The sequence below is a fragment of the Onychomys torridus genome, chromosome 11 (assembly GCF_903995425.1).
Source record: "Onychomys torridus chromosome 11, mOncTor1.1, whole genome shotgun sequence".
In the NCBI taxonomy this organism is placed as follows: domain Eukaryota; kingdom Metazoa; phylum Chordata; class Mammalia; order Rodentia; family Cricetidae; genus Onychomys; species Onychomys torridus.
The window spans coordinates 53591585-53610374 of record NC_050453.1 but is presented as its reverse complement, the minus strand read 5'-3'; the positions used below and the strand labels follow the sequence as shown (position 1 = coordinate 53610374).

General features: G+C 37.5%; 1 protein-coding gene across 1 annotated transcript in view; it reads right to left on the bottom strand.

Annotated features, from left to right (window-relative positions):
- Positions 1–1430: 1430 nt before the first annotated feature.
- LOC118593064 (complement factor H-like) overlaps positions 1431–18790 on the bottom strand; it is a 153321-nt gene continuing 135961 nt past the window's right edge. The window contains exons 17-18 of the mRNA XM_036202286.1: positions 6874–7056; positions 1431–1874 (exon numbers count right to left, since the gene is read on the bottom strand). Coding sequence (XP_036058179.1) covers positions 1654–1874; positions 6874–7056 — 404 coding nt within the window. The 3' untranslated portion in view covers positions 1431–1653. The remainder of the gene's footprint in view (positions 1875–6873; positions 7057–18790) is intronic.

Sequence of the window (18790 nt, the reverse complement as noted above, 5' to 3'; positions counted from 1 at the left end):
TATTCAGTATTGGAGTAAAAATATAATGAACTAATTTGTTCGAAACTTTAGACGAGGGTGACAAGGACTTAAATAGTCCAAGAGAATTATCACCTGGAGCTGAGAGAGAATTGACATTGGTGAAAAAAATAGAGGAACAAGTGGATCATGGGGAACCAAAGCTTGATTGCATTTTGGTTATTTTACCCTCTAAGCATTCTCCTACAGGAATTTTAATGCAGAGGGGAGATATTATATTGCAGTGGATATTTCTATCAATTAAAAAGAATATAAAATTAAAAACTTCTGTGGAAAGGTCTTTGAGACAATTTAAAAGAAAAATGGAGACTTCATCAATTAGCAGAAATAGGCCCAGCAGAAATTTTAGGACATTTAACTAATGATGAAATTGACAAATTATGGGCAGAAAGTGAACCTTGGTAAAGAGCTTGCAGGAATTTTCTGGGAGAGACTCACAGTAAATCTCCCAAAAGTGACAGAATTCAGCTTATAAAAATAGCTAACTGGATCCATTGTGCCCCACATTGTATGGAAAAACGCAAACGAAAACCTATTATGTTAATGGTAGATGCATTGCAATATAAAGATAATTGTTAATACTCTTCAGTTTATACTGGAATTACATCCTGACTAGCCAAGGTACATTGAACACACTCAGTTTAAATCCATTTAAAATACCCAATTTCTATTAATTGGAGTAAACCTACATGGGACGATAGAATTGCTGCCTGGTTTCCTTGGCCAAATAAGAACAATGGTGAGTTACTGCTGCCCATTTTCACAGTGTCAAATTACAGATAGAGAGCTCAGGAATAAAGATAAGATTGTAGCAGTATTTGCTGAATAATTATTACCTTTTCACTATCATAAAGTTAACAAGTTATATCCATCCACTGAAAATTAGAAACTGTCTTTAAAAATATTAAATGGCAACTCAACAAACACTATTATCTCTAAAGATAAATACAGTGGTATTTTTAATAAATTTTATTTATTTTTGTTATTCTACATTATTAATTTGGGCACAAAGTATGTATATGCTCATTGCCTGTTGTCAGTTATACAGAGTGTTTAAAGGTTTATGTCAGTGACAGAATCCGATACCCAGTTAAATTTTAATTCCTTTGTATAACTGCTTGAATATTTCACTGTGCCAAATTAACATATTCAGAAATTCACACACAAATTATTTCTTAGATTTGTTTATTAATACAAAAGTAGTATTTAGCAATTATTTATATTCATTGGTAATGTTAGGAATGACAGTTTGATTATTACATATTTGTTAGATAAACACTAATCTGAATATGAAAAAATGTTTCTACTGTCCACCAATAATCAAGAGTCTTAGATCAAAATGTATTAAAGAAGAATGGAGAGATTTTGAAAAGCGATGGATAGAAACTGACGCTGAAGTAATTGCATCTATTTTATTACCATTGGTTACTGTGCTAGCACACAGCCCATTCTGCTTTAGGAGTTCTGAGTGCACTACTTTGCATTTGAGGCAATAGTCTCTCAGGCTCCAAATTAATCACTGTACATCAACACTCGTTTATAGTTATGAGAAGAAATGAGTTAAACAATACTTCAAACATAAAATTTTGAAGCTATAATATTAATATTCATGCACATTTCTAAACAAAGGTTCATTTATCCTTTGTACCAAGGACGTGTTTTTGAGCAACTGGGATAATTGATGTGACCATCAATGCACTTTGTACGTAATGGAGGTGATGTTTCTGTCAGTTTATATCCAGATTTACACTTAAATTCAACATTGTCCCCTGATTGAGAATATACATTTTGGTCTTCTCTCCATCTGAGAGTTATGTTATGTCTTTTCATGATTTCATCTAATATTACACATGGATCTGAAAGAAAAATTACCAAACATTTATTAATACATAAACCTACAGAGACTCAGCTTCCAAGTAATATTTCTCAAAGTTTTCAAAACCTATGTTAAACCAGCACATAGAATTAGTTCATATTGAATAGGAAATGGCATCAAAACAATGTTTTTAATGTGATAGTTGTATTTCAAAAAAAGATTCCTAATAGCAAGGAAACAAGACATTTGTATTTCAGTATATTCATGGTTGTTTGCTTTGATTTAGGTATTGGGCAAAGGTAAAATATTTGAACGTTGACATGTTCATGATACTCAGACCTAATGTTAAATGAGGTGACTATACTGAAAAAGACTGTTCTTAAAAAGCCAAATCATAACAACCTTCATACTGTTCATTATTCACTCAAAAGATTGTAAATATGAATAGTGATTATTGTATCATAGATTTAATTTTCATAGTTTTAAAAATAAATCTATCTAATGACCACATTGGATAATTGACTAACTTGCTTGGAAAGCAGCTTCATCAACTACTACACTGTGCCCTGGCCTGTCTTAAACTGCTAGAAAAGCAAGAGGACATAATGTCCAAGCTCATGTTGTCTCCTACCAATTCACTTAATGCTGCCATCCTGCCCCACAGCACATCTGATCACACACATTACTGTAAAGGTTGGGACAAAGTGCTACAGAGTGGGTGGCAAATTCCCATAACTGCATCTCCCATTCCAGCATCTGGTATCACGCAACTGTCTAGTCAGAGGAGAATCCTACTGACCTCCCTTTGCTGAATAACTCTTGCAAGTAGCAGATCTGCCAATTACAGTTTCTGAGAAAACCTGCATCATCACTTGAATTGATAAGTGTCCCAGTTTCAGATAATTCACAGAAACATTAGTTCACATTGTGTCCAAAGGTGTTAATTACAGGCAAATAACCCATACGTGCTACATGGAATTCACCCCTGCACTGTAGACCAAGATACATCTCCAGTAAAGAGCTTCTTACCAAGAAAGTCACCAAATATAGTACAGAAAAATGATCAAGCAGATGTGCAAAAACCATAAGAATTATGAAAAAATGGAAGGCAACAAGATTCTTCCAAAGTTGCATTACTCCTCTAGTAACAGTCTTCAAATGTACTGACAGAAATAAAAGATCGGTTGTAGAGTTTTTTAAAAATCATTTTAAAATACAATTATTTCCAAGGGAACACAGAAAAATAATTAAAAATGTAAAGAGAGACAATGGGAAATATAAGTGAAAAAAATTATGGAAAAGATACAGTTTGAAACAGATTCTGATCTAAGAATTGGAAATTAACAGCTGTGTAATTTCAATAAAAATAGGTCTGAAAATGTCATTAGAAACAAAATCGTGACTATTCCAAATGGCAAATCTAGCTCTTTAGAAGTTCATTTAGGTGTATCAACTGGAAGTTAACCAACTAACCATCCAACCAACCAACCAACAACAACAGCAAAAAAAAGCCTAAAATATTTAAAAGCTGAATGAATGCATATCTGACATAGCTAGCTAACAAAATATTCTCTGAATAGAGCAACACTCAAAAATAAAACGTAGCTACCAACATGAAAATTAAGCACATACAAATCATACAAGAACAGAAGATACAAAAGAATAGAGAAAATTCAAATATATGTGAAAAATTCTCTTAAAAATTTGTTTCAGAGCTGGGCGATGGTGGCTCATGCCTGCAATCCTAGCTTTCAGGAGGCAGAGACAGGAGGATCTCTGTGATTATGAGGCCAGCCTGGTGAGTACCAGGATAGCCAAGCTACACAGAAAAACTTTCCTTGAATAAAACAAAACAAAAATTTGTTTCAGATATTTCAGAATTAGTGTTTTTAAAATAGATATACTATAAAAATTAATTTTCAGTTTAATGAAAATTCCAATACTATATTCTAAAGGCTTAGAAAAAATATCAGAAATCTTACCTAACCACAAAAGAGCTAACCGCAATGCTAAATAGTAAAAACGCTGCTGGGGCAATCCACATGTCAGAACTCAATTTTTAATCCAGCGCTATAGAGATAAAGACAGACTAAAACTGGCATAAATATACACAGATAGGTTAAAGTACAGGAATTGACCAGCTATGACCACCCATTTTGGAGAAATGCTATGAAAATATGTGCAGGAAAGAGAGCCAGCCTATTGACAAAAGTTGCTGGCAAAACAGGATTTCTAACCATAGAAGAATGAAATTAGACTCTTGTCTTTCACCTTGTATAAATATCCATTCAGATCAGATCAGAGACCTTAAATAATAGCTGAAAAACTGAAAGTTTTAGAATAAAACATAGGGTTTCCACTTCAAGATACTGGAGTGGGCAACTTTTTGAATAGAACACCAGCAGTGCAGAAACTAACACCAAGTATCAAGAGGTGGAACGATTTGAAAGCCCAGTTTCTGTACAGCAAAGGGCACACTCAGCAGAGAAAACCCAGCCTACAGACCAGGAGAAAATCTTAACCATCAACACCTGAGACAAGGGGCTAATACTTAGAATTTACAAAGATTTAGAAAACTTTAAACTGAAGTAAACAAGATCGCTCAACAAATGGCCAGATGAACTGAATAGGCGATTTCTCTTCAAGTTTCTTAAAGTTGATTTAAGCTTTCAAAAACATTTCTGTGGGAATTCTTAGAGATGGTCCACCAGTATCAACTTTATTGCCTCCCAGGAGAGAAAGGATAATTCAGTCCATATTTATTAAAGATGTACTGCATTCCATCAATTGGATGAATGATAAGAGATCGTTTTAATAGACACAGAGAAAACATGATAAAACTGTGTGTATCTTCAAGATAAAAAGATTGACTGAACAGCTTAAGCATATAAGAGAGTACAGCAGAAGCATCAAATGCCATAAAAGGTATGTACAGCTGCCTTTGCCTTGCTGTATGTAAAATGCCCCTAAAATTGACTGTGGACATCATCAGAAAGTCTTCCTCCAGCACCAGATAGGAACAGATACAGACACCCACTCTCTACATTATGCAGAAAGGGAGTTTAAACTGAAGGTCTGCATCAAATTCCTCCTCTTGGATCTCAGGGAATCAAACAGAAAAGGAGGTGGAAAAATTCGAAGTGTAAGAGGATATGGTGGACACCAGAAAAACAAGATCGTGAGAATCAACTTAGCAAGGTGCATACGAGCACACAGAGACTAAAGCAGCAAGCACAGGGCTACATGGGTCTAAACCAGGTGCTCTGCATGTATTTTATAGCTATCAGCTTAGTATATTTATGGGACTCCTAACTGTGAGAATGAGTGGGTCTCTGACTCTTTTGCCTGCTCCTGGGACTCCTTTGTTCCTGTTAGGTTGCCATGTCCAACATCTGTATCACAGTTTTCGCTTCATCTTATATTTTATTTTTTCATGTTTGGTTCTTATCTCCTAGAAGGCTTTTCTTTTCTAATGAGAGGCACAAAAGGAATTGATCTGGTGAGGAGGGGATATGGGAAAGAACTGGGAGGAGTAGAGGTAAAGGAAACTATAAATAAGGTATAGTGTATGAAAAGGGTTTAATTTTATTGCACATAGCTATGTCACAGAAATAAAGATAGGATAACTGTCTCAGTTCCCATCAATTAATGAATTTATAAAGACAATGTGGTATATTCTTATGTGAAATATAGTTTAGACAGTATAGGTAATTTTTATTATTTTAGTTAGAAAAGAGCATTGAAGAACGTTGAGTGAAATCAGCCCAACACAGGAATACAAGTCCCTTCTGTTTTTTCTCACACAGTGGGAAAAACAACTAAAATTTCTCTTGAATGCCTGACAGTGATTAATAAAACTTAGATTGTTTTTCTAAAGGAAGAAGAGCATATATAAGGGACACTGAATTTAATGACTGTAAGATACATACAGATGTAGTGATTTGAATAAGAATGGCCTTTGTACTAGCTGGTTTTGTGTGTGTGTGTCAACTGGACCCTTGATACAAGCTATATTCTTTAGAGGAAGGTGTCTCAGTTGAGGAAATGCCTCCATTAGAGCCAGCTGAAAGGTATTTTTTCAACTAGTGATCAATGGGGGAGGAAGCAGAATGGGTGGTGCCATGCCTGGGCTGGCAGTCCTGGATACTATAAGAAAGCAGGCTTAGCAATCCATGAAAAGCAAGCCAGCAAGCAGTACCCTTCCTTGCCTCCAGGATCCTGTCCACTTTGAGTTCCTGTGCTGATTTTCTTTGATAATGAACAGCAATATGGAAGTAAAAGCCAAATAAATCCCTTTCTCCAAAACTTATTTTTGGTCATAGTGTTACATACAGCAATAGAAACTTTAACTAAGACAGCCTCCATAGGGAGATATGTATATATATATATATATATATATATATATATATATATATATATATATATATATATATTGCTTATTTATAAGGGAGTGGTTCTACTTGAAAAGGATTGGAGCTGTAGCCTTGTTGGTGTAGGTGTAGCCTTGTTGGAAGTGTGTCTCTGGAGCTATGCTTTAAGGTTTCAAAAGCCCAAGCCAGGCCCAGTGTCTATACCTTCCTACTGCATTCAGAGCCAGAAGACCTCTAGGCTATTTTCCCACCACCATCTCTACTGTGTCCCACCATGCTTCCTACCTGCCATGCTGATAACGGACTACACATCTGGAACTGTAATCAATTCCCAATTAAGTTCTTTATAAGAGTTGCCAAGGTTATGGTGTCTTTTTGAAGCAATAGAGCACTGTTGAGACAATGGGTATAGAAATATCATGCTGGTACCATGTTTTATGGACATAAATGCATGTTAGCAAAACTCAATAATAAAGAGTAACATGCATAATTATATTTGTAAACTATTTTTATATAAAAAAATCTAATAATCTTGCTTTCCTCACAAGCAGATATTTGGCAATGAAACGCTAAGCAAAAGAGTACTTTTTGTCTGTGAGTGTTATTAACAGAAAAATGTCCATATCATGAAACTTAATCTCCTGTGATCTATGCGAATGAGGTACTTACGTAAACATTTTGGTGGCTCTGACCACTCTCCATTTCTACATGTTATCTTCTTGTTGCCCTGCAGTTGGTACAAGTACTGGCACTGATATTCAACTGAAGATAAGGGTGCATATACTGACAAAGGGAAGGAGGTGATGTCTCCGTTGTCAATAGGTGGAGGAGGCCCACATTTCCCTGTTGAATCTAAGAACACAACATTTGAATGTTTGAGAGATCAAATCAAAGTACAGACTTAAACAGAACCAATGAAAGTACAGTGCGAAACACAATATGAAGACTTCAGTGATTTCTGGGTGCAGAAATGATTACTAGAAGAAATTTCAGTCATTTAAACAGAGAATTACAAGTTCTTCCTTCCTTCTCACCTTAAGCACTTAACTGGAACAAGTATGTCTGCTCTGAAGCCTTCCAGTGCTAGTCAATGTCTTAACAGCTCCTGAGCACAGAGACTCCAGTGTAGACAGGCAGTGTTTCGTTGTTTTGAAGACACCAGAGTATTTTTTTTTTTTTTGCTTTATATATTCCTGTTCTTCATTATCATTTTTTAGCATCACATAATTATAGACAACAATTTAAAGCTTTTAAAGTTACAGCATGCAAAAGAGGCTTTCTGGATCCATGATGTGGGTAAAGTAAGTACAGGCATGTATATGCCATTCTTGCTAGGTACAACTGGAATTCATGAACATAATATGTTTTTGTAAACAATATAGGAACAGAGAAGGTAGTGATAATCTTAGTTAGACTCAGGACTCATCTGAGTGCACAATGCTGTGTGATATTTGTTTTCCTTCTGGACTGATGATTGTAATGGTGAGGTCACAGGAAAAGATGAGAATCAAATACTGATGATATGTTCTGTTGAGTAATGTCTCAACAGGATCATCATGAAACTGAACTGTAATCCAACATTGTTCAGAAGGAAAAAAACAGTGTTCAAGATTCAAAGAAAATGTCTTAGCATGAAGGAAAATGTAAAATGTTGGGCATAAGGCATGCATGTGCATATTTAAGAGCTAAGTACACTCAAACAGGCCAAGTACCATGAAATTCATGCAGATACATGTATTGAAACTGCTTAAAGAAAATATCTTGAAAAACAACACCTTTATAAAATCACCAGCTGCACTGGATCAAGATCCAAAAGAAAGTGACTTTCCATCTCCCAACATGGAGGCCATAGAAAGTGAAAGAAAATAAATGTCTGCCATGAATTCTATGTCCTGTGGTGCTAGACTTTCCAGTAAAGATATTAATGAAAACATTACCAGATAAAAGAAGATAGAGGATTATCTCCAACATAGTTTCTCATAAAGAATAGAACCAATAAAAATGAAAATTAGACTTTACAAGAAAAGTAAGCAATAAAGTGAAGGTATATAGTAGATGATCTTTCTGTTCATAAAATTATGTTTATTTTTTAGATGAAATCTAGCATTAGAGAATGGGGCTCAATATGTATAACAGGAAATGCTAAGGGAATCTTTAAGTAAAACATGGAAAATGGGAACCATAAATAGATTTTAAAGGTAAGTACAGTTTTTACTTTTTCTTTGAAATATAAAATGTCAGCATTACTAAGGATGGCAAACACAGATCTAGGGTGACTTCAGTGGTAGGTGGTTAGGAAATTATTAGAGATAGCATGCTAAAATTGTGTACAAAACCAACAAAAGATGAGTGTCAAAATATAACTTTTGAGAACTATTCCTCCCAAGCAAGAGGAAAGAGGAGAAATATGACCGATAATCACAGAACACAAACACAAATTAACAAAAGAAGAGATATATCAAACTTACTAGGAATTGTTTTACATGCAAGTGATCTGAATACCGAAATTTTAATGGTAGACTAGGCACTCTAAGTTTCTTCGTAGATATGATGTAAATTTATGCATAGGCAATATATAGGTCACGTTCAATAGTAAATGACTTATTGAGGTAATTTGGGAAATTTCTGTTCTTGTAAAACTAAGTGTCCACATGTACTCACAGAAAATACCTCTTTGTGTGTGTGTGTGTGTGTGTGTGTGTGTGTGTGTGTGTGTGTGTGTTATTTTTGTTTTTTGTTTTCCAGTCAGGGTTTCTCTGTGAAGCTCTGGAGCCTTTCTTAGAAATCACTTTCTAGACCAGGCTGGCCTTAAATTCACAGAGATGCCGCTGCCTCTGCATCCCAAGTGCTGGGATTAAAGGGATGCAGACACTGCCTGGTGAAAACTCCAATATTTTGAATTCAACATGTAAGAATATCCCTGATGCATGAGCTGGCTTTCTGGAGCCTATTACCTATCGTTGGAGGCCTTACTGAACCTTCATGCAGGGGGTAGGGGCTTGCTCCTGCCTCAGCCTAATGTACCAGGCTTTGCTGACTCCCTTTTGGAGAAGGGAAAGGGGAGGTGGGTTAGGGGAGGGACCTGGTGGGGGCGAGAGGGAGGAGGGATAAGAGGGGAATCTGTGGTTGGTATATAAAATGAATGATTTTTTTTTTAAAGGAAACCAGCATTGCTGCTTGCTCCTTATCACATATGACAGGCAGGAGAGCTGGTACTTGGGTAATTAGAGTGGGAGAACTGGCCCTGGCCCTCACCAGCTGTAGAGTGGTCCCTGCATCTGGCCAGGGCAGCACAGTAGAACTGACTTTGTTGGTGGGAGTTTGTATAAGCTGGCCCCTTCTTGTATAATATTAGAGGGACCAGCTTTAATATTATGTATCCCACGGGCTCAGGAGATAGAACTACTAACAGCAAGGACTGTTTTCAGGAAATAGAATCTCAGCACACGGAGCTCTTAGTCTAGTTATTTATTCTTCCAAATCTTCTCTGTCCTCCCATACCCTGGGAGTCCCGGTATAAATACACTGATAAGAAGTAATCCCTTTGCAGTGCAAAGCCAGGCTTCCAGGGTCAAAAGGAAAGGTAATAAGAATCACATGGAGGGGAAATCATTGTTAATTATCATTTGCAACCCAAAAGGGAAGTGACTAATGGGGAAATAAAAAAACTAGAGGCTATATCCGGGTAATATCTAAGAAGAGGGATATTATGTGCTCAACTATAGTCTTAAATGTGATTGGTTGAAAATATTAAGAATCTATAAGTTGCTAGGTCAATAGGCGACAATAAACCTGCCTTCTTTTTTTCCTGTGGCTCCTATCTGTCCAAGGTTTCTGCCATTTTTTCTGCAGGGGGGGGGAAAGTGTGCTCAGTTGTTAGGCAACCTGTGTACAGCTAGATGCCTCAGGTGATAGTTAAAGGGAGATCTGGAACTAGAGGAAGATTTGGGCAAGGAGGAAGTTAACCTTAACTGGCACATGTGCCAGGCTTTCTCAAATGGGTAGTCTGGATGCTTAAGTCTGATCTTAGAGAGAGTACAGAGTATCTCTGAAAAGGTACTTTCCTCCATCTGGGGATAGACCTAGCTGGATGCTCCCAATGATGATAATTACAGGGAGGCTTGAACTGGGGTTCTGGCTGTGCATAGCTGTCAACTCAGGTTATCTAAATATTTCTTTAGTAGAGTGGAAATGGTGCCCAATAAATGGTGGAAAAGCTACAATAGTACACAAGAAACTCATAGCAGAAAACGGCTGATAATCAAAAGCCAAATATCACCAAGGCTCCTTGAGCCTCAGCTTGACCTCTGGAGGGCCCTTGGCTTCTTCCAGGTATTAGCTTTGTCATAATCAGCTGAAATCCTACTTTATATATTTTTTGGCTTGTGGCAGCCCCTAGGGCATGAGTGTAGGAAAGCTAGCCCTCCTTCTGTCAAGTGGTGGCATGGGGGAGGGAAAAATGCCCTCCCTACCCTCATACCTTGCCATGTGCATCAGGAGGAAGAACTGGCTTTGGGTGCATGAGAGTGGGAGAGCTGGCCCTGCCCCTCACAAGCTGCTACATTTGGGAGAGTGGACCCTGCACCTTGTACCCACAGTAGATCTGGCCCTGGTGTTGTGGTTACAAGTGAGCTGGCCCTGAGGGAGTGAGAGGAGAACTGGCCCCATCCTTTGATACCTGCTGAATTGGGTGAGCTAGATGAGGCAGTGCTGGAGAACTCTCTGTGGTGGTGAGGGTGAACGGGAGGTGGCTAGCTAACAAATCCAGCTAACACCCAAGCCCAGACACAGGACTACAAGTTGGCCCACACCAACATTTACCCATCTATGAACTGCTTGAGCACATGAAAGGGCCAGTTTTGTGGATCCAAATCTGTAGAATCTCCATCACACAGGGCAACAACAGGAGATCTACAAAGAGTCCCAATGAGGGCCCAAGATCAATAGTGTAGCAGAAGTCTAAGGCCTCAAATGCCAAAGAGTGGCAAGGGTAAGGGAAATAAGCCAGATTAGAGGCATGAGAACGGAGAATCTGTCCCTGTCTCTCTCCAATGACAACAATCCAGAGAGTGGGCACTGCACCTCTCTTGGGCAAAACAGTAGAGCTCATCCTGGTGGTGTGAGTGCATGCAAGCCAGACCCTAGGATGTGAGAGCAAGAAAACTGGCCCTGCTCCCTGATGTCTGCTACATTGGGTGAGATAGGCAGGACAATGCTGGAGAGCTTGCCATGGGGGTGATGATGAGGGATATCTGGCAGGCTGACCAACCCAGCTATCACCCAGACCCAGAACCAGGACTACAAAGTATCCAACCCCAACATCCACCTCACCTATGAACTGTTGGAGAGTGTGAAGGGGTCAAACCTGCAAATACAAAGTTACAGGATCTCCATGACATGTGCATAAATAGAATATCCAAGAAGAGTCCCAGTAAGGACCCAGTATCAACAGATTAGCAGAAGCCAGTGGCCTTGAACCAGATCAATGAGTCATTGTGATTAACACTTACAGGTAAAGATGTATGGAAGAAAGGGTATAGTATGTGACACACTGGACCACACTACAGCTTCAATGCTGAGATTTTTTGGTTTGGTTTTGGTTTTGGTTTGGGGATTTACTCTTAAATTTTGTTTTTCAGGGGAGGCTGACAGGGCAGAAGGAGAAGCAAGGAGACAATGAGAAGATTGGGATCAGTATGCACCATGTGAAATTCACAAGGAATCAAAAAAAAAGTTTTAAAAAAAGAAATGAGGAAATCTAACAAAGAATACATTGTATTTTACTATGTGAAGATATTCTATTACAATACTCAATTACATTTCAAAGTAAATATTTTTTAAAATTTTTTCTCAAGCCTCATATAATGTATTTTATCCATTTAATATTCAATAAACAAGTGGCTTAATATTTGAAGTGATGGATTTTTCCTTAGTGATAATTGTTCCTCTAATCGGATAGAAACTTGGCTGAAAAACTGCCACCACAATTCTTCATTAAATTCACCAAAAGAATTAAAACTTTATCAGTATCATTTTATTTTCATTTTCTTATTGTTTTGGTGGTGAGCCTATCATTCAATGGCTGAGCCATCACTAGACGGTGCTGAGTCACCAAGAAAAAAATACTGGATAGCCCAGAGCAATAGGATCAAGTGCCTTGTCTAGTCATCATCATAGAGGCTTCCTCCAGGAGCAGATGGGAGTGGGTGCAATGACCAACAGTCAGACATTGTGAGGAGTCCTAAACTGGGGGTGTCAATTGGATCCTATATTGGAGATTGGGGAATCCCACAGAAGAGGGGAAGGAAAGATTGCAGGAGTGAAAGGGGATGGAGGATACCAGGAGAATGTGAATCAACTGAATCACTCAGCAGGGCTCACAAGGGCTCTCAGAGACTGAAGCAGCAAACAAGCCTAAAGGGGTCTGTAGCAGGTGCTCTGCATATATATTATGGCTTTAGCTTAGTGTTTTTCTAGGACTCCAACTCTTTTGCCTGTTCTTTGGACTCTTTCCCATCTATTGAGTTATGTTGTGCATCCTGAATATGAGGGGGGTTGCCTTGTCTTATTGTATTTTGTTTTGTCCTGTTTGGTTGTTGTCTCTTGAAGGCCTGTTCCTTTCTGAAGGGAAATGCTGAGGGAGTGAATCTGTAAGAGAATGGATATGTAAGGGGGAGGGGAGTTGGGAGAAGTGGAGGAAGGGGAAATTGCAGTAGAGATGTATTGTATGACAGAAGAATCTATTTTCAATTTTAAAAGGAAAAAGAAAATTAGAAAAATGCTTCTTATAAGAATTATTTTACTTTATCTTCACTAATGTACATTAACCAAATTACATTACCATATAAACATTGGGAAATATGATGGCCTACCTTTGCATTTTGGTGGCTCTGTCCAAACCCCATTTTGACACATCACTTCTACTTCCTCCAAGAGTTCAAAAGATTTATGACATTCATATCATACTCTTGCATTGGGTGGATACTTATCCATGGACCTTGTTACTATAGTAGCATTTTCCACAAGTGGTGGATCCACACAAGAATTGTTTAGGGAGCAAGAGAAAGTATCACTGCCTATTTGTTCATCTTAAGTATCCAGTCAACACATGAGATTTTGAATGTATTTTTCCACAGATGAATAGATAAAGCAAATATGGTATATTTACACATACACACACAAATGAACTCATGAAATTCACAGGTAAATTGATGTAACTAGATAAAAGTCAATCTCAGTGAGGGAATACAGACATAGAAAAATGTATATGATGTACATTTGCTTATATGGATACTAGCTGTTAAGTCAACGATAGTCAGGCTACAACCCATAGACCAGCAGAGGTTAGGTGTACAGCCAAAGACCAGGGGAGGGAGTATTCTCCATAGCATAAGGAAATAGTATAGATAGTTATGGAATAGGAAAGGCAAGGCAAGGAACAGAATACATGGAAGTACAACTAAAACTAAGCATCATTTGAGGGATATTATAGAAACTTAATAAAGTAGAAACTTCCTAAAATACATACATATATGAAGACAACATACATGAAATAACCAAAAATGTAGGGAGACACAGCCCCAATGGACAACTCTTGTTAATCAAATGAAGATTCTAGTACCAAGGTAGGGTTATTCCTAATTGAATTCTTGGCCAAAGATGTCACATGAGAACTACCAAAACACCCAGGCTTCTGGCAAGACTACAGGTTGTTTTACACAAACTGGAGGCAAGGACACATTGTGAAAGACAATATCTTCATAACTCACTGAACACAGCAAAGTCAAACTGGTGCCTACATATAGGCTAGTATCTTTGGTAAAGGAAGGTACTTTGCAGACTACCAAAGTAGAAACATAAACACCAACCCATCCACACATCCTTGATCTATAATGATGTTCTGCCTGCAACTTATGATAGGAAAATTGAGACACCAAACTTGTTGGATTGACCAAAGTTTATCGAATATAAATTAAGAGCTCTTCTGTGAGATGTAACCCATATGTGACACTGTTTGGATCATCAAGAACTTGAGACTAGATAACCCTGACATTTAATACTACTGTGAAACCAAATATGACTCTTGTAAAAAAAAAAAAAAACCCATAGAGATAAAAGGACTCCAGATGACATTCTTCTATATGCTTAGATCAGTGCCTTGCTCAGCTGTCATCAGAGAAGCTTTGTCCTGCTGCAGATGGGAACAAATACAGAGACCCAAATAAAGACATTCTGTAGAAAACTTTGAACACTCCAAGATTTGTCATAGAATGACTCCATCAAATTTCTCCATATGTGGCTCAAGGACCCATGCAGAAGAGGAAATGGAAAGAGTGTAAGAACCAGAAGAGACAGAGGACACCATGAAAGCAGGCCTTCTAAACAAACAAGATTAATGCACATATGAACTCACAGAGACTGAGTCAACATGCAAAAGCCTGGATGGGCCTGTACCAGATGGGGTTCTAGAGCTAAATGGGGAAGAAGGTGCCACAGGCACACATCCCTATCCTAGAAGCAATCTCTAATTGATAACCACTGGCAGATAAAAATTTAGAGTTCTTCAAGCAAGTATCACATGAGAAACAAATTACTCAAGGGCAGGCTGCATAAAATAAACTCAAAGACATCTTTGGAGGTTCTTTGCCTCATAATGTCTTGTTAGGGCTTTTTTTTTTTTTATTCCATTCTTTTTTTTTTAATTCCATTTTACTTTTCTGTTTTGTTTTTGGTTTCACTTTATTTTATTTCTATGTTCCTTCTTTCTTTTAACCCTACAGGTCCTTTGTATATATATTATGGTTTCCAGTTTGGTGCTTTCATGGGATTCCTGAGTGTGGGAATGAGTGGGGCTTGTACTCTCTATCAGTCTCTTGTCTTTTCTTCAGCTCTTTTCCCTCAGGTTGTTTATTTTGTCCCATTCCAATGTGTTGTTAGAAAAAGGAGGAGGAGGAAGAAGAGGAGGAGGTGGAGGAGGAGGTGGAAGAGGAAAAAGAAGAACAAGAAGAAGAAGAAGAAGAAGAAGAAGAAGAAGAAGAAGAAGAAGAAGAAGAAAAGGAAGGAAGGAAGGAAGGACTGAAGGAAGGAAGGAAATAAGGAAGGAAGAAAGGAAGAAAGAAAAGAGAAAGAAAGAAAGACAGAAAGGAAGGAAGGAAGGAAGAAAGAAAAGAAAGAAAGAAAGAAAGAAAGAAGGAAGGAAAGAAAGAAAGAAGGAAGGAAGGAAAGAGAGAAAGAAAGAGTAGGGCTGCAGAGATGGCTCAGAGGTTTAGAGCACTGGCTGCTCTTCCAGAGTTTCTGAGTTCAATTCCCAGCAACCACAAGGTGAGTCATAGCAATCTGGAATGAGATCTAATGTCCTCTTCTGGCCTGCAGGCACATGTGCAGATAGAGCAAAAAGACACAAAAACATAAATACATAAATCTTGAGGAGGAAGAGGAAGAAAAGAAAAGAGGACACCAAGATGAATGGGTAGTAGAAGGGACACATGCCAGAGAATAGTTGGGGACAGGTGAATATAAGGAAAGATGCTTTTAAAAATTTTAAGAAGTATAAAAGGAAATTCCCAAAAACTTAGAATTGTTTTAAAATGTCTTACATAAGGAAAAATAATTCACAAATGTTTACTTATGTCTCATGGAGTGTTAAAATACAGTTACTAAAATAACTACTTAGACACTGATAAGATGAGCCATGACATACAAGAAAATATTCACAAGTGTGGCCAGCCCAAGAATGTATCATAGAGATTCAGGTGTGTTTTAAATCTACACATTGACCAGCCAAGGGTCTGTCAAAAGGCAAGCCATTTATTATGAATGTTTGGTGATATCCAACCTTTAATATTTCAGCTGTCTTCTACTATGAAATTCTTGCATGCCAAGTATTTCCAGACCTGCTGAACTTCTAGGTAACTAACATCACCTGTGAGCCTAGGAGACAAGCTAGCTGGAGACACTTATCTTTGCTCCTTGTCCAAATGAACCTCAGGTCATCCCCTGCCTCAAGGCCTAGTGGCTCTCCAGAGCAGGTGACTGAGAACAAAAGAGGTTTTTACATATCAAAGTGGAAGGTAGAGTGGAGGAACATTCCCCAGGAGGCATAGATCCACAAGCCTAGGGAAAGAAAAGGCAGGCATTTTCTGTAGAGCAGACAAAATGGCATGGCAAGAGAAAAGAGAGGAAGACATCTGGAAAAGGAGACAAATAGTACTCAGACTGCTGATGTATGTGAGGAAGTCTTTCCTCATGAAATCAAGTTATACCTGATAGATCACCAGAGAAATGGGTCAGGGATATTTGTTAATATCCAATATAACTGCCTTATAGTATGAATCAGAATTGAAATATAATGTGATTACATAAGAGCAAACTATTTTTACAACTTCATATTGAAATGCTATATTGTTCATTGTATTAATAAGTTTATATCAAATGTTTCATTAAATTTGTCCTCTTCATGTTCTTATTTATAATTAATAAATACTTTTAACATCAGAATAGTATTAATTTTTCTATGAAGTATAATTCTAGTTCAGGGACCCTCATGAAGTATGTTAAAAGAATTCCAATACATGCCCAAATATACAAACTTCATAGCTTCCTTCTTTATGCACACACACATTTGTTACATGGTTAATAAAGTTAAATTATTTTTGTCTTGAGTGTTCTTCTTTAAAATTTGAGAATTTTACTTTTCATAGGACATCAAGAAATTAAATGCATTAGAATTAATCCCTGGTGCATGAGTGGGCTTTTTGGAACCTACTACCATCATGAGACAAGGGGAGGGGCTTGGACTTGCCTCTACTGGATGTGCCTCCTCATGGGAGGCCTTGCCATCTTGTGTGGGGGAGAGAGGTGGGTTCAGAGCTGGAGGCTGGGGGAGCACGAGGAGGGAAGAGGGGGATGTTTGGTGTGTAAAATGACTGGAAAAATCTTCTTAATTAAAAAAATTAAATTAGCACACTGAGATTTCTTTTTAAATGGTAACAAAAGGAGACATGGTTAAAATTAGGGATATTATAGCCTTATAGACACATTCCTCTGCCTCTTAGCTAATCTTTATTCTCATGTGGGAAGTTAGAGTGGAGGAACTTTCCCCAGGAGGCAGAGAACTGAGTGTCCAGTGAAAGAAAAGGCAGGCATGCTGTGGGATGTTCTGTATGTTAACTGTGTTGCTCTGATTGGTTAATAAATAAAACACTGATTGGCCAGTAGCGAAACTGGAAGTATAGATGGGACAAGGACAGAGGAGAATTCTGGGAAGTGGAAGACTGAGTGATAGAAACACTGCCAGCTACCATGATGAGAACATGTTAAGATACCTGTAAGCCACGAGCCACGTGGCAACTTATAGATTAATAGAAATGGGTTGATTTAAGATATAAGAACAGTTAGCAAGAAGCCTGCCACAGCCATACAGTTTATAAGAAATATAAGTCTCTGTGTGTTTACTTGGTTGGGTTTGAGCAGCTTCAGAACTCGCAGGTGAGAGAGATTTGTCCTGACTCTGGGCCAGGCAGGAAAACTCTAGCTACACATGCATTTTCTGTAGAGCAGTCAGAATGGCATGGCAAGAGAAAAGAGAGGAAGACAGAGGTTCTGTAGAGGGTAGGCAGATCTCAGGTAGAGTTTTCTGAGTGCTAGGAGTACAGAGTAGTGAAAATGGAGAATGAGGAAATGGAGGACAAAGATGAGGCTAGAACCATGGGAGTTTAGAATTAGCAGGACTATGAGCTAGGGAGCTGGACACGAACTGATGATAAAGAGCCTGGTGTATCTAGACTTATTCTTGTCCTGAGTGCCTGACAGAGTTATAGCTTTATTGATAGCATTTTGTCTTAGAGGAGTAAAGTTGTTGCTTTAAGATCCTTTTGAGTTGCTTGGAGAGAGAAAGCTAAAGCAAAGTTAAGTGGATAGAACTTAAAAAATAAAAGAAAGAAATATGAAAAAGCAGTATGTACATATGGATCAGCACAATGAACAAATATGAACATAACCGACATGACAGAAAGGCTATCAAATATGAACTCAGCACAAATTTTAAGCAGGTCACTAATATAAATCATATAAAAATTTGAATCACTGAAGATAAAAATTCTTAGAGATTAAATAAATTATGGACAGTATGAAAAAATAATGCCAACAAAAATTTCTCATCAGCCAAATGATAGAACAGAAGAAATTGACAAGTATTCAAAAACAGATTAAAAATTTTAAATATACATTACATTCATAAATAGGAAGACTATATGATTATGTGATTATTTCAAAATTGTTCTGAAAATTCAAGATACTGTCATTCAAATCTTATCAAGGTCATTTAAAGTTGGCAATCTGAAGTAAACAAATAATACATATAACTCAGACTGATTTTTAGAATTTTTTAATATTACTGTAAACTAATTATTAATGTGTGAATTAAAAATGCATTTGAAAAATAAAATTTATTGTCTGCAAATTGACTTAGGATACTATTTTTAAAACCCAAATGATAATGAAAGGAATTTTTAAATATTCATTTATATGTTATGTATATAGTGTTCTGCCTGCATGTATGCCTACATACCAGAAAATGGCACCAGAT